The following is a 20,957-nucleotide window of genomic DNA, read 5'->3' on the forward strand; positions in this document are numbered from 1 at the left end:
TATTGCATATATCAATATACTTAACCCTTGAACAACACAGGTTTGAACTGCGTGGGTGCACTTACACGTGGATTTTTTTCAACCAAATGCAGAGAGAGGAATGTGAAATTCATGTATACAGAAGGCTGACTTTTCACAGATGCAGGTTCCTATATGAGAGAGCCGACTATGGGACTTGAGTATGCATGGGTTTGGGTATATGCAAGTGGTCCTGGAACCAATTTCCCCAGGGACAACTCTAGTTCATTCCTTTACAGCTGAGTAGTATTCCTTTATTTGAATGTACCACTATTTGTTTATCTGGTCTCTTACTGACAAGAGATTGGGGGTATCATGAATGAGGCTGCTGTGAACATTCTGTTTTGATGTTGTTTGTTGTTGCTTTTGGATACGTATTTTTGTTTCCCTATTGGTCTAAGAGGGAAATTCAACTGCTGTATTATAGGATAGATATATGTAACTTCGTAAGAAATTACCAAACTATTTTACAAAGTAATTATACCTTTTTCTACTCACATCAGGAATATATGAGGGTTCTAACTGCTCCACATCCTTGCCAACATTTTGCTACTGTCAATTTTTAATTTTATTTTATCCATTACAGTTGGCGTGAAATGTTATCTCATTGTGGTTTAATTTGCATTTTCCTGATGACTAATGTTAAACATCTTTTCATAGCATATTGATGATTTTTATATCTTCTTTGATGAAGTGTCTGTTTAAGTATTTTGCCTATGTTGTATTTTTCCTGACATATACAAATTCTTTACATATTTGGGATATATGTATTAAAAATATTACTCCCAAGTATGTGACCTGCCTGTTCTTTTTCTTAATGGCATGTTTTGATGAACAAAAAAAACTCTTAATTTTAAGTTCAATTTATCTGTCTTTTCTAGTGCTTTGTGTTTTCTGTATAAGAAATCTTTGCCTACGCTTTGTCTTTATGGTGGGGGGTTTCCAAGACTACCAATTCGGTTTGATGATTTACTAGAAGAAGCAGCTGTTAAACTCATTCCAGATTGAGGCCAAGAAAGGAAAAAGGTTGGAGTCAAAGAGAGGCAAGTTTGGTATTTATTGTGGGAAATACTGTGGGAATAAAAGGCATGTGAGTGTGGAGGTAGAATCAACAGTTCTGTTTGAAAAATACTAAATTTAAGATGCATATGGGACATCCAAGAGAAAATATTTAGTAAGTAGCAAGGGATGGGTAAAACTGAAGACACAAATTAACAACCCTTCAGCCACAAATGATGGTCTGTAAGGCCATGAACTGAGTTGAAATCCTCAAAAGAATGAGTATAGAGAAGAAAAGAAGCATGGATTTGGGCTGTTCCAATATTTGGAGGAAGAAGAGAAGGATTCAGCAGAAATTGGCAGGAGACAGACTGGCCACTGAGACAGGATCTTCTGTTTCTCATTGAACTGCCTAAGTTCTTCACACATTGAAGATATTATACTTTGTTAGTTACATTCACTACTACTATTTTCCAAATTTTTGATTTGTCTTTTGATTCAGTTTATTTCTGACATATTTACTTTAAAATATGTGTTGTATAGTAAAATCCATTAGTTGTTCTTTTGTGATTTTCTCCATTACTTTTAAGGTTAGAAAGTTTTCACACAATTATTTGCTAATTAAAAATCTTAAAGTAAGATTTAAAAGTCTGCAAGTGACTACTGGTCAGATAGGCACTTGCATTTTTATTTTTATGTTTGCTTGTTTCAGTGCACTTTGGAACTTATTTGTGTGTGTGGTTGATAACTTTTAAATATTTGCCAATTTTCCAGCACCATCTATTAACTATTTCCTTGCTCACTGAGTTGCAACATCTTCTGCCTCACATATTACATTTTATTTAGTTCAATTTTAAGCTTTGTGATTGCAAAAGGATGACGAAAAGTCTTCCTTCCAATTATCAAGATATACTTTGCACAAGAATCTTAATGTATTTAAAAGGAAATATATAAAACAAAACCAACATTTTACAGAAGAAAAAAGTAGGGAGAAAAGGCTAAAGAGAAGAAAATCACGAAGGAGAGAAAAGAATGGGTGCAATACATTTCCTGTGGTGGAGAAAAAGGTGCTGAAAATATTTCAAAAAATTCATAAAACAAATATGTGTTGAATGCCTTCCCTATACCAGACATTGTCCTAGGTGCCATGAAGTGGTGAAGAAGACAAAATGCTTGTCCTCAGGAGCTTAGATTTTAGTGGAGAAGTGGGGAGACAGGCTATAAATACATGAATGAACTATATAACTTCAGTTCATGATGATGAGATAGAGTGAACAGGGGAGGTGAAGACAGGCAGAAGGTTAAGAGTGGCCTCTCTGAGATGACACTTAGGCTGAGCTTTAAATCATGAAGAGGCGTGGGAAGATGAGGGTGGGAGAAGAGCTTCAGCAGAGGAAAGAGGAGCAAAGGCCCTAAGCAAGAGTAAGAAACAGAGAAGGCTGATGTGGCTGTAGCTTGAGAGTGAAGACAGAGTAGAAGGCAATAAGGTCAAAGAGACAGGAAAGGGCTTCAGGAAGAAGACTGGGTTACCAGTGGCAATAGGAAGCCTTTGGAGGTGTTTATGTGGAGGTATGCTACAATTGTTATAAACTGAGATTTACTTGGCTGTTGTGTGAAAAATAATCTTGTGGATGTTGGGAGGGAGGAGAAGACAATGGATTCCAGCTGGAAAGTTCTTGTATAAAGAAGGAAACAAATATACTTTGTTCTTTTAAACATAACAAAACTAAATATCTGACATAATGGGAAGAAGTGACTACAGTGTAACATTACTGAAGGCAAGGATTTTGGTCTGGGTTGTTTGCTGGGCATTTCCTGTGTTTGAAATAATCAATCTGGCAGTCAATAAAAATGTGTTGAATGATCATGTGACTATAGGGAATAGATTTTTATTTGTGTAACAAGACAGATAAAATGAACAGAAAAGAGCTTCGACAAGTCTCATGGGCTACAGAACTTGTCTCATAACTGTAGTGTACATCAATATATGTGGCAAACAGATTTCAATCAGAGACGGGCAACTTTATAACAACATTACACTAAGACAAGGTTCAAATTTCAAGTTTAAATTTAGCCATTTTGTTGTAAACTTCTTCTCATCCCTTAGACTATGAGTTCCTATGCGGCAGGAATTATAACTTATTTTTAACTCTCCAGTAACAGCAGAACACATTGTGTATATGTATTCCATAAATGTATATTTAGGCTGTTGGAATTCTACTGAAGAAAAGCTAACACATAGGCAAAACGCTTGAGGAAGAAAATTCGGACAACTTGGCAGCATTTATCATTACTAACATTCTAGTCTTCCAGAGTAAACTTCGAAATTACATTCTAATTTGAAATGATTCTGGTATGACAAGTTAACTCTTGAGACATCTCAATATGGTATTATAAAAGAACAAAACTGTTCATCAACCCTTTATGCCAATGTTAATTTCTTTAAAAAGTAGGATTTTAATGTTTTTTATTCCTACAGTGACCCTTAAAATTTCTATGTATGCAATCACAAATGTACACACAAGATGCATTTATAAGCTTACTGTGTAGTTCTAAAGACAGCTGGGAAACACATTTTTAATTTTGGTACTGAAATAATTTAAAAATATATTATAAAACTGCCTCTTTTCAATCAACAGCAAAAATCTAGAAAGAGATTATACAAGGAGGCACAATTTATTCAACTTTACTCGTGTTAGAAAAATGAAGTTGCCTAACTTCAAACTGTAACAAGTAAATAAGTAGTCTTATATTTATTTTTCATCTTACCATGGACACCAATATGTAGCATTTTCTTATGCCTTTAAAAAACTTGTTAAATGTTTATTTAACAAAGATTCCTCATGTACATTAGCCATTGACATACTAAAATCTGGAAAACTGTTTTCAGCAATGTGTGAAATTTCTTGATGATCTCTGAGACTACCTTTGTGATTTATAACTACCATCAGAGAAGGGGGACTTACCGGCTTTTATTCATGAGATCGGCTCCTCGTGCTTTGTAGTAATCTAAATTTGGATGGAACTGGTAAGTCACTGGTCTTGGATTTCTCTAAAAAAAAAAAAAAATACATTTTTAAAAAGCTAGTTAAACTATCCATTAACATATAAGAGGACAGAAATGATCATTTTTAATATTCCTTCAGAAAAGAATATGTATAATAATAAAGTTTAATAATTAGTGTGCTTGGGTTTTGCTTTTATTAAATTATTCCTTAGTTCTGATTAAACACAAAAATTACTTTTTCCTCTCTCATAGTTAACATAGATTTATTTATCATTAGGTTTCTGATGACTTCAAAATAAACCTTTCAAATATAACTTGCCTAAAATATGAACAAAATGATAACAAAAGCTAAAAACTATATGAGATGTAACACAAGCAGAAACTATGCCAAGGGACCCAGAGACACAAGGTGTCAAGGTAACTGCATTTTGGAGGAAGAGTAAATCATCAGTTTTTTATGAGCAGAATGCTAAATATGTCCACTAGATGGCATACTGAGACTTTCTTCTTCCAAATGAGTTATTTCAGAATTCAGCAATTCTTTTTAAAGTTAGCAATTTCTATGTCATTTATCCTTATCTATAAGTTTAATTAGTGCCCAAAATATGCCAGGTAGTAGATATATTACCAGGATAACCAATACAATACAAAAGCAAATTGACCGATGCACATTTTCATAAAAGCAGCAAAAACATTGCCCTTTCTAGGATGCAACATTAGTTATAAATATCGCAGAAATGTCCTTGAATCATTAGGTCCAGTGTGTCTGTTTAAATGTGTTGCTATTATTTGAACATATATATTATTTAAATGTATCAAGTCCCTCACAGGCAAGTAAAAATGAAACAAACATACTTCTGCTTTATAAAAACTAATCATGTTTACACCATAATTTAAATAAATGCCATAATCTCTAAAATGTTAAATTACATATATTTGCCATAAAAAGTTTTTAAAACATTATAAATAAATGTGTTCTAATGTCTACCTGGGCATATAATTAAACTTAAAAATTAGGTTTTTAAACCAAGGCATGCACTTCCTCTGAGATACATAACTGGACATGAAAAAGCTGCATATTATCTTAATAGAAAATTACCAATATGCTTAGGTATCAGTCCTTGGAGACATAATTCCAAGGCACTGATATACTTGCATGCAGGCACGGGGGAGTTGGGGGGGATATAATTGCTAAGGTTAAATAGTTTGAAATTCATCAAGCTAACAAGCCGCATTTAATGGCCATGATGGACCTTTTCTTTTTCTGCTGAAAAGAGAATATTTACACAGCTCAACCCTTTCATATCTCTTCCAAGCCAGCCCTAATCATCTCACAAAAATGACAATCCGTTGATTTAGCTCCAGCTACTACTCCACTGGTTTGGTATTCAACACAGTTCTACAATAATCAAATCTGAATTGCCTTGATGAAGATAACTGATGCTTCCATGACTACCATACTATTAAGTCTAACAGTGCAACTTTTCTCTCTCTAGGAATTACATAGGTTTTCTCGTGGTAGCTGATGACAACCTGGACCCAAGTGTAATGGGAAAATAAAATAGACGTTAAAGCCACTGGCAGATTGACAGTGCATTCATGATATATTTTAAAAATTAACTTTCGCAGGACTATCGCTCATGACTAATTTTGTTCTTTATCCTCAGTACCTGGAAATACATTCTGTTTTTGCTAATAAAAAAGATATTTTTCTCTGACTTCCAACAAACTAATAAAGGATTGTGTTACTTTTTGCCAGAAAACAATGAAAGAAGGGATCACATGGTGCAATTACTTGAAACATCTTTATAAAGAAATGACAAGCAATTCAAGACACGAAGTGCTGATCTATCTAAGCACTTAAAGCCATTATTAGGAATAATGATCTAACTTGAACATATAAATGAGGCTCAAGTATTGCTTTCACTGAGGCCTATTTAAATTCCTAGGAGACTTACTGGTATCAAAGGGAGAGGTAGTTTAAAGTACCAGTGTACTGGAAACAAAAAAAAAAGAATCAAAAGATGATGCTGAAAAACAGCATTTGAAATGTTAAGAAAATAAAATCAGAGGTTACGGTTCAAAGTTATTCTTTTCTGTTGGGAAGATAGTGATATTTCTAAAATATAAATATATAGACATATAGATTCATCTAGACCAGCACTGTCCAACAGTAGGTCATAAATATAAATGTCATCTATAATTTAAAGTTTTCTAGAAGCCAAATTTAAAAAGGAAAAGAAAAAGGAAACAAATTAAACTAAATGTAATAACATATTTTATCTAATTCAGTAGATCAAAAATATTATGATTTTTAACATGTAATCAACATATACAATTATTCATGAGATACTTCACATTGTTTCTTTTGTACAAAGTCTTTGAAATCCAGTGTGTATTTTACACTTATGACACATCTCAGTTTGGACTAGCCAAACTTCAAGTGTGACTGTACTTGACAGCATAAAGCAAAACATCTGAAATACCTGTACACCACTGCATGGCTAAAAAAAATCAACATCTAGACATGAACAGTAAAAAGGATACCAAAACTTTTCTACACTGAGATTCAGTAAGTACAGTTCTTCAATTTACCTATAATTCTTCTTTTTCAATTAAGTTAATTTTACCAAGGTTTTAAAAAGTTAAGGAATTTTGGAATACCATCTCACAGAAACAACAACAACCAAAGCAAAACCAAATTAAAACTAGGTAACAGGTTCAAATCATTGTTAAAAATACATATATAAATGTACATATAAAGGTAAATGGATAGATAACTCAGACTACATACCAAAATGCTATCAATGGTTTCCTAGGGGAACAAGATTAAATAAGCAGAATTTTCCCTTTATGCAACTGAAACATTCTAAAAGAAATACTTGTTCCTCTTCTTCTTTTTTCTTTTTTTTTTTTTTTTGAGACAGGGTCTCATTTTGTTGCCCAGGCTGTTGCACAGTGGTGCTATCTTGTCTCATTGCAGCCTTGACATCCCAGGCTCAAGTGATCCTCCCACTTCAGTCTCCTAGTAGTTGGGACTACACGCATGCACCAACATGCCCAGCTAATTTTTATATTGTTTTGTAGAGATTCAGTTTTGCCATGTTGCCCAGGCTGGTCTCGAACTCCTGGGTTCAAGTGATCCACCCACCTAAGCTTTCCAAAGTGTTGGTATCACAGGTGTGAGACACCTTGCTTGGCCAATACTTGCTCTTCTTAAAGGAGTTTTTAATTTTTTCCAAATAAAACTTTATAAAAATAAGATGATTTCTAATCTTTAAAGTTCTGGAATCTCCTCTAAAATATAAAAGCTACTAGAATTCTATACATGTAAAACTCTGTATGTAAGAAAGCCCCGACTCCATGAAAACTGTGATTTCTCACTGTGCAGAACATGTTATTGCAACACTTTAATATTATGTCTTCATCTGTATTAGAACAATTAGCAATTATAGTCGTGTGTTGCTTAATGATGGGGATACATTCTGAGAAATGTGTCATTAGGTGATTTTATCATTGTGTGAGCATCATAGAATGTATTTTACAAAATCCTAGATGGTATAGCTTACTACACTCCTAGGCTAAATGATATAGCTCACTGATCCCAGGCTACAAACCTGTACAGCAAGTTACTGTACTGAATATAGTAGAAAAGTACACCACAATGGTATTTGTGTATTTAAACAGAAAAGGTACAGTAAAAACATGCTATTATAATCTTACGGAACCACTATCATATGTGCGGTCTGTTATTGACCCAAACGTCATTATGCAGTGCATGACTGTATTTTAAACTCATTTTCACACGGTCAGGACTTCAACTATCATGAGCATTTTCCAAAACAATGTATTTTTTTTAAATGCGTCTTTTAGTGAGTTTTCGTTTGGAAGAAAGATAGCAAAATGGTAATCATATCTTAACTCATATGATTCTGTGTACAGAGAATACCAATCATGTTCCATGTCCTGGGAAGTTTACATTAAGATGCAGTCTGGGTGAGTGGTTCATGCCTGTAATCCCAGAACTTTGGGAGGCCGAGGTAGGATGATAGCTTGAGGCCAGGAGTTTGAAACCAGCCTGGCAAAACAGCAAGACCCCAATCTCAACAAAAATTTAAAAAATTAGCTGGGCATGGTGGTGCATGCTACTGAGGCAGGAGGATCACTTGAGTGCAGTTTGAGGCTGCAGTGAGCTATGATCACACCACTGCATTCCAATCTGGGCTACAGCAAGATCCTATCTCTTAAAACGTAAGACAGCTGGGTATGGGTGCACATGCCTGTAGTCCCAGCTACTTGAGAGACTGAGGTAGGACAGCTTGAGCCTGGGAAGCAGAGGTTTCAGTGAGCTGTGATTGTGTTACTGCGCTCCAGCCTGTGTGACAGAATGAGACCCTGTCTCCAAAAAAAAAAAAAAAAAAAAAAAGAAAGAAAGAAAGAAAAGAAAAGTGCAGAAGTGCAGATATCACAAATTCAGTCCATCAGTCCACCCTGGGTATACCATGCCTTTCCAAGACCAACCACAACCAGGATGGGCCTGAAATAAGTCTTTCACAAGACTTCAGTTCATTACCTCGCAAGTATCACTCAACTATTCTCTGTGAATGTTGTTGAAGCTCTATTTAAAGCTTTTTCTTCAGCATTTTATTTTATAGCACTATAAGAAGAATGCTGAACATCTTACGCATGGCATGGACAGGATGAATTTTGAGGGGTATCTTAAAGTCTTACGGACAAAGTGACTTACAGAAGCAGAATCAACAGTGGTAGATGCAAGTGTCTTAGAAAAAGCTATATGAAAAAAAATCAAAACTAAACAAAACCCATGCTATGCTTCTGACTTTCCAAAATGCTTTTGTTAATTTAGCATGATCACAAAATCAACCTACAATAATGCTTAAATAACAGCATTCAATATGCGATAAAAACTGAAATCAATCTAACTCTCAGTTATTTAACTTTTTTCACTTCTAAAGTATATATTGTATGATAGTAGACTGTTCCTTAAGGTAATTTCAGGTGAAACAAACACTCTGTCCAAGAATGAGTATGACTTTGGATGGTGAACAACTCCCCTTGGCCACACTCTGTACTCTGTATGGAAGTCTGTAGATCGGGAGACCTACCTCCTCTGCCACCCTCACCCCTATGGCAACATTTTAATATTTTAAGTTCAAACTCATTTTGTTATGATAGCATAAAAATATTAAATGCTAATTCTCACTAAGCCTAACGAAATACTAGATGCTACAAGAAATACACATAACTATAAGATGGTACAGGGGAGAAATGCCAGATATAGGTCACAGGGGGATGGAGGCAGCAAACCACCTTGCCATGTATGTACCTATGCAACAATCCTGCAATATCTGCACATGTACCCCAGAACCTAAAGTACGATAAAAAAAAAAAAAGACTGTACGTATTTTCCTTGTATTGAGTCTGGTGAAATCAAACTCATCCAACAAAGGTAATTACAAATAGTACTTTCTGGACTGATCCCCGACTCCTGATCCTTACTCCAAGGCGGTATCTCCATTTGAAGCATCAAATAGAGACTACAGAAGGAAAAGTCTCATCTTGCTTTGAACGGCACAGTATACTTCAAAGAAATGTCTATTTATAAATATTGGCAGAACGGAAAAGAGCAAAAGAATATCAATTCCAGTGACACCTGTCCTGCTTTATTAAAGTGCCCGTAGGAGTTAATGTAGAGGTGAAGTTCTGTGTTGCAAACAAAAGCTCTAGGGTAAATGTAATGGCACTCATCTGCTCCAGAGTCAGGCAGGGTGCCTGATAGGTGAGGCAAGGGATCAGGAGTCAGTGAGGATTGTACTCAGATTCCTGCTCCATTCATTACCAGTGGAACAACGGCGTTACATTCCTAGCTCCAGTTTACACATCTGTAAAACTGCCATAAGGATTAATAGACACAATGACAACTAAGTTCCCAGCACAGTACCAGGCATTTGATAAGAACTCAATGAAATGGAAGTCATGATTGTCTTTTGATACCACTGAGCACTGAAAGACATGAATCAGAGGGCAAGTATGACAGTTTGATGACCTAAAATTCATGATAACAAATAGGTGGAAAAAGTGATGTTTCATTCTTCAAATAATTATACATGAATTTAGGATAGATTTTGACAAACACAATATTTTTTAAAGTAAAAACACATAGAAAAAAATAATGAATGCTGGATCTCGTGTAAGGAGAAAGGCTCTCTTATTTCTCAGAATAGGAGCATATAGGTTTATTAACATAAAGTCATGTGTAAAATCATACTATTAAGGAGAAGGCCTCCCTTATTTCTCAGAATAGGAGCATATCGGTTTATTAATATAAAGTTATGTGTAAAATCATACTATTAATGCAGCACTTGTTTGCTAGCATATGAGATTATAACAGTCAAAATGATTTCCTGCAATATGTCCAAGTTATTATCATTTTTATAATTTATTGGTCACGATTTTTACATTAAACTGACAAAGTTCCTATAGTACTTGTTTAACAGAAAAAAATATTTACAGTATAATGTATGTTTAGCATGAAGAAAAGAAAATATTTGACAAATGAAGAATTGCTTAGTTTTCTTTCCCCTAATATCTTGCTACCAACCCTTAATTTTTATAGCATGCTAGATTAGAAAAGGGGAAAAATAAAGCTCAGAAGCAGAAACAGCACTGTAAAAATATGTCGAATGTTCCTCTTTGATGAAAAATGAGACCCTTATTTTAGTGAATATGTTATTGCTTCAATGCTGGGGGAAAAGCAACCGTCATTAGAAAAACGAATTGCTCAGCTGTTTATAAGCAAAAAGCTCTGGGGGAATTTCTCAGGACCCCAAGGGCAAAGCATTACAGGGTTATGCAAACATATGTTGCAGGTGTTTTAGGGGAGACAGGTGGGCAAACCTCAGCCATGGAAGAGGAGTTAGTTTAATACGCTGTAACTGAAATGAGATAACCTAAATGCATCCAAGTACAGAGATGCCAGGGCACGAGTGAACTGGAGCTGCAGAGCAAAAACTCTCCCTAAAATAATTATCCTGTTAGTGCCAAGCAAACAGAATTTTTCTCTTCTTGTAGTTTTATAGAAAACAAACACTGCCAATTACTTTTTTATTTTTTTCACTAAAGGTATTTTAAACCTGGAACAAAGAACAGCCTGAAATAGTGATAATTATCCAAAAAAGATAAGGATGAAGTATTGTTGCCTTTATTTAAACAAATATTCCTAAGGAGACAGTTTGTTGTAATATTCCCTCTCTGGTTCACTAGGCAACATTAGATTTATCATAATTCTCCTAAAGCCTAAGATATTTCTATATTAAAATGCTAATTTTGTCTTTTCTTTTTTGCCTGTAATTAAAGCTGGAAAAATCTGTGGTCTGATATTCACTGATTGCTAGAGGGTTCACAAAGGTCTCACCATTTCTGTCCCTTATTGCCACTTACTGCCCTTTTCATTAAATATAGATACAGTAAAACAGAGAATCAAAAAGGCAGACATAATCCTACATGCTCACAAAATTCTTCCCCTTAAAATACACATGCACAGTACTGTATCAGTAAGTGGGACTGTCTGAATAGTATCTAAATATTATCAAATCTAGACTTTGTATCTTATTTCCCATTCTTCATTTACCCAAGAGTTGATTTTCTTCTTATATTACTTGTGATTAAGGACAATATTCATTTTACTATACATATTTATGTAGGATAGCATATTGAGACGTACCTTCCTGATCTAAATCACGGAGTTAATTTCATATACTTAATGTAAAATAAATCTATAAAACACCAGATTTGGAACATAAATCCTACTTTTTGTTTTAAACAATATACAAAATTCAAAATGTGTGGATACAATGCATTCATCAAGTTAATATAGAATTTCATAAAAAATACAAATATTTGTAACTTGGTTGTAACTATTATATCAGTACCAGGACTAAAATGACCTCTTGTTTATTTACTAGTAATTTCTATGTATTTTGATGGGAAAAAATATATTGTGAAAACTAGGTAGTAAGAATCTCAGAGCAATTGATAGAAAAATCTAGGTAATTCTCATCTATGCATCTATAAAGTAAACCAAAAAAATTTAGAAGAGGAAAAGTTTTTTTTTTTTTTTTTTTAAAAAGGAAGCAAAAACATCGTTAATTGGGTAAAGACACAGACAAAACCTCTGAAGCCATGCCAGCCTCATTTTACATACTGAATAAGCCCAATTCCCTAAAGTGACATCCCCATCTATACCCTGGCAAGCCGAGATCTCAGATGGCAGAGAAGCATTTTAAACCACCTGTGCGTTATGCTCCACTTTAGCTTCACACAATAAATAGACACCAAAAGAGAAATAATTTTTTTCTTTTACTAATGTATTTACATTTTTGAATTTAGCATGTAGCAAGATGCCAGAGTAACATGCCCCCCACCCCCCGTATGCTATTTATATATATGGAAAGTAGGAGTTTAGGTCTACAGATTTTCTTTTGTTACTAATACTGGGCCTCGAAATACGTGTTTTAGATAACTGGTTGGCTTTTTTCAGTAGTACTGAACTCTTCACCTTTTTCCTTCTTCAATGTCAGTAATGGTGGGGGTGGGAGAGACTTACTTCAACACTTAGAGAAATATGGAAATCCATTTGTCTGTTCCTAAGAGTGGTTCCTAATCTTCATTAAAGAAAAAAAATGGAAAAAGTGATCTCAAAAAATATTCCTAAAGATCTCAATTTGGGAAACAGAGGTAAAGTATGATTGCAAATTTTTATTTTTAGAAATGTTAGAACAATTTAATCAGGTAACCATCAAAATACAAGCCATTTAAAAATCATTTTAGAATTTTTGAATCCCCAAGAATAAGTCTGTGACCCAACAAAACTGAGAACACTGATTTGGGAAATTTTTCTCCCATCTTCTTCCCTTTCATCACCTGCTTTTGGAATTGCCAAGGCAACAAAAACTAAGGTCCTACACAATGAAGCCTGGTAAAAGGAAGCTTTGTACTGCCACATTTTTAATGCAACTTGGGGAGTAATTTCAATGATAAAATATCTTGGAAGTAAAAATTCATTTATTGTAAAAACCCACTCTTACCAAGGTCATTTGCTTCCACTACATTTTTGGGAGTATTTTTAGTAAAAAGTGAAATATGAACTTGGAAATTTCTAAGTGAAGGGATAAATCACAATGCAAACATGAATAAGACACAGATAATTATTTTCCTGAATGAGCCTGTCATCTATATAAGAGAAAGTATGTCAAGTTAGACCACAGGGAAGACCATGGAGAAGAGTTCATGTAGATGGACTTTTGCCTTTGGACTATCTTATTCCAGACTCCATGTGTCATTTTAGAAAAGAACACTAATCTTTGATGTGAATTTCTCTAAATAATGGATAGCATTGTAAAATATTTTTAATCAATAATCTTTGATACATCTCAGCCTTAAAACCAACTACTTTAATGATAATGATGGGCGAACCAATTACATCCTGCTTACATAATATCTGTGCTATGTGTTCTTAATAATTTTTATGTCATGGAATGCTCTGCATTCTGCTAAAGATTTTGGTCTGCTTTCTAGAATAATGTTTTTGAAAATGGATAAAATAAAGGATATAGGGTAATAAAGAAAATAAAATGTAATGAAAAATAGTAATCAGAGTACTAAACAAAGTTGTAATATGCTTACATGTGCTTTTAGATTAATGCATTATATAACAAGATATAGTGGCTGGTATGATCATTACTATAATTTTAAAGTAGTGATGAATGTAAACAGTATTTCAAGATATCTTCATGAACTGTAATCTAACATGAAAACTCTGTGAGTGCTATTAGCGACAATGTTTCAGATACTGCTAATAATACTGTAGTTTGTTGCCTCTGCCCATATTTGAAGAAAATATAAATTTCAGAAAGAGCTTAATGAAAATAAAGATGTAATTTTTTCCCATTTAAATTCCTAGACCCCTTAAATTCCATCATGAGACCATTTGGGGACTTGTCACCTTTTTTTCAGAAACCTGAAAAGTGATTTTAGATAACAGCTTTCCTCTTGGGAAGGTTTAGTTGTATGGATACTACCTACCATACTTGTTTATTAACTCTTTTACTACTGAATGAATATGTTCAGTGGTAGTAGTCAAAACATAAAACAACTGGTTTAGCATAGGCAGCTACCATCAGGACCTATACAGATCCGGGAAGAAATGCCTGGAAAGCCCCTGCCATGCCAGGATTTAACTCCTCTGATGCAGAATTTCTTTACCTACTTATATATAAGTACCTCAACAGTTTAGTAACTGTTATAAGATGCAACACCAGATGAATGCCAGCCAGCCCTGGAAGAGAGTGACATTTAGGAGTTGGGTATATTGAGATGCACAAATTTTCGCCCAGATAGCATCCAGTACCACACCTGAATGAATGAGAAGTCTAGGAGGGGGTCAGTGGAGAGAATGATGGGAGAATGCTCACAAACAGTGAAGTAAGTTGTCTGCTTCTGAAGAGCCTACTCTTTCTGTGCTAACTCCTCTGAGAGGGTTTCTATTGCTGTGGGACTGCCGATAGCAGAGAGATTTGTAGTGGTCCGTTCCATAAGCGGAGCTGTCCACAGAGAACTTGATTAAGAGGTAGCTGAACTTTCTTATTCTGCAGCCAGAAATTACCTTTCTTTTTAAATTTCAACTTGTATTTTAGATTCATGAGGTACATGTACAGGTTTGTTATAAGGGTATATTGCATGATAGAAAGGTTTGGGCTTCTATTAATCCCATTGCCCGGATGGTGAACGCAGTACCCAGCAGGAAGTTTTATGGGTCTTTTCCCTCTCCCTCCCTCCATCTGGAGTTGCTGGCGTCTCCTGTTCCTGGTTTAGGCCAGTCATATGCAAGATATAGCTCCCACTTTCATAAGTGAGAACATATGATAATTTGGTTTTGTTTTTGTGTTAACTTACTTAGGACGATTGCCTCCAACTGCATCTATGTTGCTGTAAAGGACATAATTACATTCTTTTTTTATGGCTGCGTACTGTTCCATGGTATACATGTACCACATTTTCTTTATTCAATCCACCATTGATGGGCTCCTAGGTTGATTCCACGTATTTGCTGTTGCGAATAGTGCTGCAATTAACATAGGAGTGTATGTATCTTTTAATTAGAATGATTTATTTTCCTTTGGGCATATACCCAGTAATGGAATTGCTGGGTTGAATGGTAGTTCTATTTTTAGTTCTTTGAGAAATCTCCAAACTGCTTTTCATAGTGGCAAAATTAATTTACATTTCCATCAACAATGTCTAAGAGTTTCCTTTTCTCTGCAGCTGCACCAACATGTGTTATTTTTCAACTTTTTAATAATAGTCATCCTGACTGGTGTGAGATGGTATCTCCCTACAGATCTGATTTGCATCTCTCTGATGATCAATATGCTTAGCATGTTTTCATGTTTGTTGGATACTTGTATGTCTTCTTTTGAGAACTGTCTGTTCATGTCCTCTGCCTACTTTTTAATGTTTTTTTTCCCCTTGATTTGTTTAAGTTCCTTATACATTTTGGATAACAAATCTCTTTGCTATCAGTCCCACAGCAATGGAAACCATCTCAGAGGAGTTAGCACAGAAAGAGTGGGCTCCTCAGAAGTAGACAAGTAGACTTACAGTAAAGTAAGAATGTTTTACTCTAAGAAAGCTCATTTACTTTGCCGTGAGCATTCTCCCACTATGCAAAGTTGGCAAATATTTTCTCCCATTCCGTAGGTTGTCTACTCTGTTGATAGTTTATTTTGCTGTACAGAGCCCTTTAATGAGTTATCACTTGTCAGTTTTTATGTTTGTTACAACTGCTTTTGAGGACTTAGTCATAAATTATCTGCCAATGCTGATGTCCAGAAGAGTATTGCCTAGTTTTTTTTCCCCAGGATTTTTATAGGTTGAGGTCTTAATTTTAAGTCTTTGATCCATCTTGAGGTAACTTTTGTATACGATGAGAGGTAGGGGTCCAGTTTCATTCTTCTGCATATAGTTAGCCAGTTTTCCCAGCATCATTGAACAGACGGTCTTTTCCTCGTTGCTTATTTTTGTCAGCTTTGTCGAAGGTCAGTTGGTTACAGGTGTGTGGTCTTATTTCTGAGTTCTCTTTTCAGTTCCATTGTGTTTGTTTTTGTCTATGTGTTTGTTTTTGTACCAGTACCACATTGTGTTGCCTACTGTGGCCTTGTAGTATAGTTTGAAGTCAAGTAATGTGATGTCTCTAGCTCTGTCCTTTTTGTTTAGGATTGCTTTGGCTATTTGGGCTCTTTCTCATTTCCATATGAATTCTAGAATAGTTTTTTTCTAATTCTGTGAAAAATGGAATTGGTAATTTGATAGAAATAGCAGTTTTGAATCTGTATTTGGGCAGTACGTACATTCTAATGATATTGACTCTTCCAATCCATGAGCCTGGAATGTTTTCCCACTTGTTTTTGTCATCAATGATTTCTTTCAGCAATGTTTCGTAGTTCTCCCTGTAGAGATCTTTCATCTCCTTGGTTAGATGTATTCCTAGATATGTTTTTTTGTGGCTATGGTAAAGATTATTACATTCTTGATTTCACTCCCAGCTTAAATTGGTGTACAGAAATGCTACTGATTTTTGTATATTGATTGTATCCTGAAACTTTACTGAAGTTGTTTATCAGGTCTAGGAGCCTTTTGGTGGAGTCTTTAGGGGGTTTCTGGGTATAGAATCATACTGTCAGAGAAGGGAGATAATCTGGATAGCTCTTTTCCTATCTGGATGCCTTTTCTTTCTTTCTCTTGCCTGACTGCTTTGGCTAGGACTTCCAGTACTATGCTGAATAGGAGTGCTAAGAGTGGGCAACCTTGTCTTCTTCCAGTTCTTAAGGGGAATGCTTCTAGCTTTTGCCTGTTCAGTATGATGTTGGCTGTGGGTTTGTCATAGATGATTTTTATTATTCGGAGGTATGTTCCTTCCATGCCTAGTTTCTCAAGGGTTTTTATCATGAAAGGATGTTGGATTTTACCAAAAGATTTTTCTGCATCTATTGAGATGATCATATGGTTTTGTTTTTAATTGAGTTTATGTGGTTACTATACAAGACAACCATTCCCAACACACAGTCATTAGACTTTCCAAGGTCAATGTGAATGGAAAAATCTTAAAGGCAGCCAGAGAAAAGGGAACTATCGCCTATAAAAGGAACCCCACCAAAAGAAGTCACAATGGAATGGTGATCTGAAAGATGAATAGGCTTTTACAACATTTGTGTTGCTGGAGGAGAGTTATGGAGAGGGAAGGTGCAGCTTAGTGAAGAAAGAATAAACTTACTGCTGCTGTAATTCTTAGCGATCTCCTCAGATGTTACAATGTGACTTATTTTTCTAGACTGTACTACTTAATGATTAATGATATCTAGAATCTTCAAACTCTGTTATACAAGTACATAAAAAGTAGAAGACAACTTTTAAAAAATCAATAAATGATACACAGTAATATTAAATTATTTAGGATTTTTTCTATATAACTGAAAACTTAGAAAATTAAAAGGTTTAAGAAAGAATGAGGTCATTTATGAGGCATCAATGAAGCAGAAAATTTAGTGAAATAAAACACAGCTTAAATATGCCACAAATGAAGTCAAGCCCATGTAATTATCTTCCTCTTACGGAAAGGACATATAATATCAGCTGTTATTTACTGGTTCCAAGTAGGTGCCAGACCACATTAGTTCCTTTACAAATATTGTCTCAGTCCTAAAGTTTTCACAAAAAATTCATTACCATTTCATAGGTAAAGAACAAGGCTCAGGATAGTTAGTAGTTTGGCCAAAGTTATATGAGATGGTAAGGGAACAGCCAGGAACTGAACCCAATTCTATCTTCAAATCTCTTCCAGCTACACATACCATAAGGGTTCATGAAATTATGAAGAACATTGTTTTTTTTTTTTTTTTTTTTTTTTTTTCATTTTTAAATGTACAGTTTAGTGGCATTGAGTACATTCACATCGTTTTACAACCGTCATCGCCACCCGTCTCGAGAACGAAGAACATTGTTAATTAACTTTCAGTTTTCTTTTGGAGATAAATAATGCAAGTTCCAAGTATGCAGCCTTGATAATAGCACTTCAGATTTTTTCACATCTCTCAAAATTAAGAATGAAAAATTTAACATAGTACTTTAATAAATATCTGAATGGGAAATGCTAAAGTATATGAGTTTAAAAATAATCATTCCTTTGTTATCAACAGCACTATGTTGCTCATTTATTTTCACCGCAAGAGTCCTCACTATTTTTATTTCTTTTCCCTTTTTCTCAACCTTTTACAATCTTATTGCTTGACTTTTACTTTTTTTTAATGTCACTGTTTCATTCTGAAAGACCACTTGAATTTCCCCTTCTATGTGTATCCTAAATATGTAAATTACTTTCAACAGACTTATTTATTTTTCATCTCAGTTGATTTCTCCATAACATTTGCCACTCACCATTTTCCATGTTGTTTGAATGATCTACCCTCAGGCAATTGTAATTCTATCATCGTACAGTTTTCCTACATTCTGAATCTTCTCCATACACTCCTTCTTCTTGAGACCTATCATCTCTTTGATACCATTTCCCAAGATCCCCTTCCTGGCCCACATCCCATTTCCCCAAAATATCATTCCTGGACCACTTACATTCCTTCAACTACAATTAATACTCATACTTGAAACACTTAAGTCTGTAATTCTGGTTCAGATCCCTCCGTAGAGCTCTAGGCACACATTCCCAATTGCCTTCTGGACATTTCTACCTGGAAATCTCATAACCTCCTCAGAACTGACTCATTATCCAACCTTATTCTTACACCCAGCCACCCTCTGCAAATTTGCTAATCTGCTTGGGAGGCTGAGACAGGTGGATCACATGAGGTCAGGAGTTTGAGACCAGCTTCGCCAACATGACAAAACCCCATCTCTACTAAAAATACAAAAATTAGCCAGGCATGTTGATGGGCACCTGTAATCCCAGCTATTTGGGAGGCTGATGCAGAAGAATCGCTTGAACCCAGGAGGCGGAGGTTGCAGTGAGCCAAGATTCATACCCCTGTACTACAGCCTGGATGACAAAAGCGAAACTCTATCACCAAAAAAAAAAAAAAAAAAAAAAAAAATGTTAATCTGCCTATTTTCCCAGTAACTCAATCAGTAGTTGGATACTTGGGAAGTGCAACAAATTATTCATGGCGTACAGCTAATTATCCACCAAGCCTTGTTGATACCTTTTCTTAAAAGTTCCTTGAAGTTATCTTCTATGTGTTCTATTTTAAAGAAGCTCATAATTAAACTGTATTTAAAAAAAAAAGGAGGAGGAAAGAAAGGAAATAGAGGCAAAAAAGGAAACAGAATGCTCATATGACCTTTATTCCATTGTTTGTTTTCCCACATCGAAAGGAATAGCTGGTAGAAAATAATATTAATTTTAATTTAAAAAATATATACATAGATAAATATACGTTAAATCCTCTGATGAAATCCTTTAGGGCACCAAACTGTGTTACCTCTATGATAATGAAATCTCTCCTCCTTGTTTACTCAGAGGTTAATTCCTTTTGAAATGAATATGTCCTAAATACATGCTGACATTTTTAAGCTTTTGCTCATTGCTATTCCAAATACTGTTCATTGCTATTCCAAATACTGTTTCCTATGAAGTTGGTTAGTCTCTGGAACTCAAATACAAGAAAGTTCAAACAAGAGAGCTCAAATAAGATGTTACCAATTAAGCAAATTAAGTAGTTGATCTGAAATTAATAGCTGACATTCTCATCAGCAGATCATCTTATAAGTGGAATATATAATAGAAACATTCAATTAGACCTTTTTGAGAAAATCTGGCTGGATTTCTCCAGATACTGGCTGGAAAGAAGAGAGTTTACCTCTTTCCTGGGTTTATGAAAATCACTGCAACTATTTCTGCCTTCTGCAAATTTTCCCACCTGGTATTGTTCCTCAAAGGTAGCTCAAACAATGCAGGCACTATACAATATCCACTGCAAGTAGAATAAATCTGAAATACTCTCTTTTTATTGCGGTTGTTGTACAAAAAAAAAAATGAATAAGGCACTTATATTGCAATAAGAAACTCAAGAAAAGTCCAGGAAGAATCAAGTCACTAACAACTCCAACTGTTAACATGATGATGGAGAGACCTTGGGCTGAAATAGAGCTTTCAGCTTTATCAATTCATATATCTTCAACACATTTTCAGTAAACACCACTGAAGATAAACTTGAAGGGGCTGTCAAAAAAGTGAAAAACAGCAGTGTGCAGAGAAAAACCTAAACACAGTACTCTTAATTTCCTGAAGCAACCATGCAGTAAAAAGGATGATAAAGTGTCAGTATCCCTAACAAGGTGAGTGAGGGGAGGAAACAATTATTTCCTATTTGCCTCTTCAGAAACCAAAAATGTTAATAATAAGTACATCTGAGGTGCACCTAAGAATTGTGAATGAGTCAAATTCCAAAACTAACACTATTTGCCTCTGAGAAAAAGTATACAAAGCCTTCCTCAAATATCTGGGTAGGCTGGGTATGGTAGTTTATGCCTGTAAGCTTAACACTTTGGGAGGCTGAGGCAGAAAGATCTCTTGAGGTCAGTTTGAGACCTGACTAAGAAACAAAACAAGAACCAGTCTCCACAAAAGAGTGAAAAAATTAGCCAGGTGTGGTGGTATACAGCTACTCGGGAGGTTAGGAGGGAAACCACCTGAGCCCAGGAATTCAAGGCTGCAGTGAATTAAGATGGTGCCACTGCCCTTCAGCCTGCACCACAGAGCAACACCATCTCTTCAAACCAACCAACCAACCAACCAACCAACCAACCAACCAACCCCCCAAAACCAGGTGGTTTCCAGGTTAGCAAG

The 20,957-nt window shown here is 35.1% G+C and overlaps 1 protein-coding gene across 13 annotated transcripts in view; it reads right to left on the reverse strand.

Annotated features, from left to right (window-relative positions):
* Positions 1-20,957, reverse strand: part of TBC1D5 (TBC1 domain family member 5) — a 584,223-nt gene that overhangs the window by 131,359 nt on the left and 431,907 nt on the right. For all 13 annotated transcript variants that reach the window (XM_074405700.1, XM_074405701.1, XM_074405702.1 and 10 more), the window contains one exon: positions 3,984-4,069. In XM_074405700.1, coding sequence (XP_074261801.1) covers positions 3,984-4,069 — 86 coding nt within the window. The remainder of the gene's footprint in view (positions 1-3,983; positions 4,070-20,957) is intronic.

Source organism: Saimiri boliviensis, chromosome 9 (assembly GCF_048565385.1).
Source record: "Saimiri boliviensis isolate mSaiBol1 chromosome 9, mSaiBol1.pri, whole genome shotgun sequence".
NCBI lineage: Eukaryota > Metazoa > Chordata > Mammalia > Primates > Cebidae > Saimiri > Saimiri boliviensis.